Below are 5,093 nucleotides of genomic sequence, written 5' to 3'. Positions count from 1 at the left end.
ACGGTATTGAAGAAATTAAAAGGATATGGTGTTATTATATGGAATTCCATGTTCTGTGCAAAATCTGACTTTGTTTAATTGACTCTTAAATTTTATTTAATTATTTAAGTCATTTAAGGGATTTAAATTATAAACGACCGTTTTATTGACTTAGCAATTAATGAATCTGAATGCATTACATAGAACTTACATCGAATTAAGTTGTATATTTGCTTAAAAACATAATTTATCAATCAGTATGTCAAAAAAGTTTTAACCGTTACAAAAAAATTCAAATTTTTATGCGCGCGCAGCTTCGCTTTAACTTGAACCTCGATTAACCGACACATTAGAACCGTTCAATAGTCACGTGACTTTGTGTAAGGTTTTAAGTAATTTTAAAGTAAAGAAAAAATTTAGTTCATTAAATTCATCTCATTTTCACGTGATTAAGGATGTTTAAGTTGTATCTAGCACTGTTTGCAGTTGCTCTAGCTGCCCAAATCAATGGTGAGAATGTTCCAGCATTCATTTTCGGCAATAAATCGTAAGTATAAGGAAAATTCAACTTTAATTTATTCACCCTTTATGAAAATTACAATTTCCATGAAAATATTGTGTAAATGGAAAAGCTATTATGTGTGCTGGAGTGAGGATTAATGAGGGACATTGCTCATATTAAGGATTTGATTGATTGTTATTTGTTACAAGATTTCCGTATATTTTACATAATTCTCATGTTTTCATGCATTAACTACCCATCAATAAGATCCATCCGTACATGAATATCAACAACTCATTGATATTCAATCAATAAACAACTTTAAAGCCTTTGAATTTTAATGAATTTCAACATCCAGATTTTGATAAACATCCAGCAACACGAAAATTCTACATAAAATGTTAGTTAACTTCAAGTTGACATGCTTAAGTATAGCACATATAGAATAAAAGGAAAGTCAAGACGAAGAAAATTTGAGATTTTAATCTTAATCGCATGACATTAATCAGACCCTCGAAAATCCAATTTTTCTTCTACATATTAATTTTCCTTTTCCTTCCTCTTGAGCTCCCTCTCTCTCACTCGGCTCTATTTTTCTCACTCGGCTCTATTTTTCTATGTCGAATAATCAATTACAGTTGAAAAACTAAAAAAAAGAAGTATATATCAGTAAGTTTTAGGGGTAATTAATTGTGATTATGGGAGGTTTTTGAATTGAATTTTAATTGCATAATGAATACTTAAATGTGTATGTGATAAAGTCGTTTAAAAGTTTGTGAAATACTCGGTTGGCGTGGCTTTTAGCGCATTTTGTGATATAAATTAAGATTTGTGAAAAATGTGATTTGAAAATTAACGGTCAAAAAATATTTGAAAAATAACGGTCAAAAATTATTTGAAAATTATGCTCATTCAAAAATTTTACAACCGTTATTTTTCAAATATTTACTAACCGTTAATTTTTTTATGAATTCAGACAAGCAGTCAAATCAACATTAATCCCCATTAATATCAAATAAAGAAACCAACACAATCAAATTAATAGCAAAAGAGTAGAGCTTTAGTCACATGACATGAAAATCCTTATAAATTACTTGATTCATGCATAAATTAACTAATTCTGTATTTCGATTTTTTTTTTCAGCCCAACATTTTTGCCAACATTACAGCACTTAAACGGTGATGAATTTGTAACTTTAGTAAAATCGCAAGCTGATAAGGACACATTGACAGTCGTATTTGTTGAGAATAAATTGTCAGTTGAGGACTTGAGTCAATGTAAATTGAACACAAAAACATGCTTTGAAAATTTACGTAAAACCGACAAGACATATTTGTCATCTGTCGAACATCCTGTAGATTCATTGATCAATGCATTCGGTAAGCAGAAGAGCATTACTGTCACAAATGACAATGATTTGAAGGAAGTGACTTTCAATGGTGAGAAAATTCTCTTCGTTTATCTTGATGATGTTGAACGTCCAGAAGACTATTCTGAGCACGGTAAGTGATGGACAGCTTTTGACACTATTTTGTGTGTTTTTCTGTTGCAATGGAACTAATATTGGGATTACTTCTTTTATGGAACAGATAAATTGATCAGCAAATCACTCGAACAACTTCAGTCACAATACGGAGATGTTATTGCCGTTTATACATCCATTCATCCAACATTCGTAAGTACTTTAATTTTATCGTACGGTAATAATCAGGCAGACAGCTCACGATTATTGTTCTAGTTTATTATTCCAAAAATAGTTTGACTTCTTGCATGACTTTCTAATCAAAATAGACTTCCTTTTTGGAATAAATAGAACCATTAAAATTTAATTATGTTAGTCACGTGACAATGTCTAGAATTTACTGTTTTGATATTTATGATATCATGATGGTTCAGTTTTGTGATTAATCTGTACTTAATCATGCAATTTATTTGGTGATTTGAGAATGTTTAGTCGCATTTTCAAATTTAACGAACTTCTCAAATTTGAATTTCAAGCCAAGACACAATTTTGTAGATTTAGCAGTGATACAATCTTTTGTGGAAAATTCAAATATTGCAAAACCGTTAAATTTGTAATCGTTCTGTTCTCGCAAATTTGAATGCTAAATAGGCAGAACAATGCCTGTACATAAAATCAAACTGATTAATTCATACAAAATTCTTCCAATTTCCATTCCACAGAAATATTCCGAATCAATCAAGCACAAAGTCAAGCGTGAAGCTGAACCAGTTGAAGAAAAGGCAGAAGAGGAACCAAAATCAACAGCTGCACCACCAAAACAAAAGCCAAAGCAACAAGAAGAAGATGTAACACCCGACGAAACATTAACAACAGTATTCCAAGACAAAAATGCCCTCCTTGCATTCAAGAAATTCATCTACGCCGAAAGAAGTGGAGATGCTGCTGATGTTGAAGTTCTTGCATCTGAATTCACAATGACTGTCTCAAATGTCACCGAAAGTGAATTAGCAATCACATTACAAGCACCAGGACATAAAGTTGTCTTGCAAGTATCAATTTCAGCTGGTACATGGCAAACATCATTCAGATATAATGACATGGATGAAAGCAAGGAGAAGTTACATCCAAGAACAGCAGTTGTTGGCTATGGATATACACACAGCTTCGGATGTGGTGATCTTTATGTTGAGAGCTTCACACGTCATCTCAGATTCACTGGATTCCAATTCCAGCCAGATTTTGAAGGCACAGAAATTGATCCAAATGAACCCAGAAAGTTCTCAGAAAATGTTTCAGACTGTGTTGGATTCTTCAGCCCTGGAATTTGGGGTGCATTATTCGTTATCTTCATCATGGTCAGTATCTTGACCTATGGAATTTCCATGATGATGGATATCCGTACTATGGATAAATTTGATGATCCAAAAGGCAAGACTATCATCATCAATGCTGCAGAGTAAGAAGCTATTGAGGCTTATAGAACAAAGTGCCTTAAAAATGCACAAAATATTCCATTCATTTATTTATGAAAACAAAATAAAAAATTAATTAGAGTGAGGAAGTGGAGTGTGATTGTTGTTGTTGTGTGGATGATGAGGAAGTGACTGGAAAAAATGTTAAATTAAAATTCAAAAACGTACTGTAAGAACTTATTTTAAAATTGTTTATAACATATTTTAAAGGACTTGTTTTGAAAATAAAAAAGATTGTTGGATCACACTCGGGTAGAAAAGAAATTGATGAGTATTAATGATTTTATTGTGATTTCAGATGATTTATGAAATATAAAGGTTGATTTGAATTTTAACGGATTTTTGAAATTTGAATTCGATCATTTTTGTCATCCAAGAAATATTTTTTGTAGATTTTAGACGATTCAAATTTTAAAAATCCGTTAAATTTTTTTTCCGTTTTTAATATTTCTTCGATTTAGCGGAGACACATTAATTTCAAACAATTCAAATATTACAAATCCGTTGAATTTGGTATGAATTGGAAGTTCTTTAATTGACAGTTTTATTATTGTTCATTTAAAATTTTGTATATTGAGTAGATTTAGACACATTTAATCAAAAAGCAATTTAAATATTACAAATCCGTTGAATTTGATATTGCTTTCTTAAACACAATTCTAGGATTTCATGACATTTAACTTGGTTCCATGAAATAGATAACAAGAAACGAAGTGTCAACAATTTAATTTTCAACAAGATGACACTTAGTCTGATCACTCTGTTCATTAATTATATTAAATCTCTTAACATACATTTCTAGTTAAATTGCCTCAACCCTTCTTCATGTCAATAAACTGAAAATCTGCTTCCATCTTTTGTAATCGACACAAATGACACAAAAATTACGTTTTTTTACTTCATACACATAATAACAGAATCTACACACATGTAGATACACAAGAAGAGGAATTTTCATTCGAAAGCATTCAAATTTTTCTCCAACAAAAGCTATAACAAGCATCACAAGGAGAAGATATTGAGGAATTCAAGTGTATTTCATGTGCTCAACAATAACATTATTTGTATATGTGAACAAACATCTCTATATGAATATAACAAGCATCTTAAAGGAGGAATAAAGTGAATGAATGAATGGATGGATGATAAATTTTCCATGTGCACAATTCAACTCTCAAGAATAGCTCGTTTATCTGTGTTTTTTTTTTCTTCTTTACATATTGTATACTTCCATTCACGAGCACTCACAAGTGTGTGACATAATGATACACAAATCTGATTTGAAATTCACAAATTTCTTTTATAATAATGATGAACTTGAACCTGAATGGGAGTAGGGAGAAGGAGAAATGATGATGGAAGAAGTACACATCCTCGTGAATCACTAAAAGATGAGATTTTCGTGTGAAACAAGGTGAAGCTTCATTTTCAAAATGTTGTTCATAAAACATCGGTGGAAACAAATAAGATGGAAAGGAAATTTATAGGCTGATGGAATGATTTTGTGTGGAATTGGATGATGATCTCTATTCTGTTTGGTTGTTCCTAAACCACTCTCAATTCCAACGTTGCTCAGAGCTCAAATTGTGTCTGGATTTGGTACATTAGGCTTCCGAAAATACTAAACTTCTTAAAAAGCACAAATTTGGGAATGTTGGGGAACTCGAACTGATG

At 31.3% G+C, this 5,093-nt stretch overlaps 1 protein-coding gene across 1 annotated transcript; it reads left to right on the top strand.

Moving 5' to 3' along the window:
- The first annotated feature begins 339 nt into the window (after window positions 1-339).
- On the top strand, window positions 340-3,683 carry VhaAC45 (Vacuolar H[+] ATPase AC45 accessory subunit). Its single transcript, XM_070634021.1, has 4 exons — window positions 340-526; window positions 1,626-1,984; window positions 2,072-2,157; window positions 2,667-3,683. The coding sequence occupies exons 1-4, from the start codon at window positions 435-437 to the stop codon at window positions 3,405-3,407; spliced, it is 1,278 nt and encodes a 425-aa protein (XP_070490122.1). The 5' UTR covers window positions 340-434; the 3' UTR covers window positions 3,408-3,683.
- Window positions 3,684-5,093: the final 1,410 nt, after the last annotated feature.

The sequence above is a fragment of the Chironomus tepperi genome, unplaced genomic scaffold (assembly GCF_022539635.2).
Source record: "Chironomus tepperi strain 1889 unplaced genomic scaffold, CSIRO-AGI_Ctep_v1 contig_84, whole genome shotgun sequence".
NCBI lineage: Eukaryota > Metazoa > Arthropoda > Insecta > Diptera > Chironomidae > Chironomus > Chironomus tepperi.
This window is presented reverse-complemented; position numbering and strand designations above follow the sequence as displayed.

Bases quoted from the DNA above. Each gene is read 5' to 3' on its own strand.
- VhaAC45 (XM_070634021.1), top strand. From the start codon at position 435: ATGTTTAAGTTGTATCTAGCACTGTTTGCAGTTGCTCTAGCTGCCCAA. The intron at 527-1,625 runs GTAAGTATAAGG...TTTTTTTTTCAG, and splicing joins TTCATTTTCGGCAATAAATC to CCCAACATTTTTGCCAACAT. The intron at 2,158-2,666 runs GTAAGTACTTTA...TCCATTCCACAG, and splicing joins CATCCATTCATCCAACATTC to AAATATTCCGAATCAATCAA.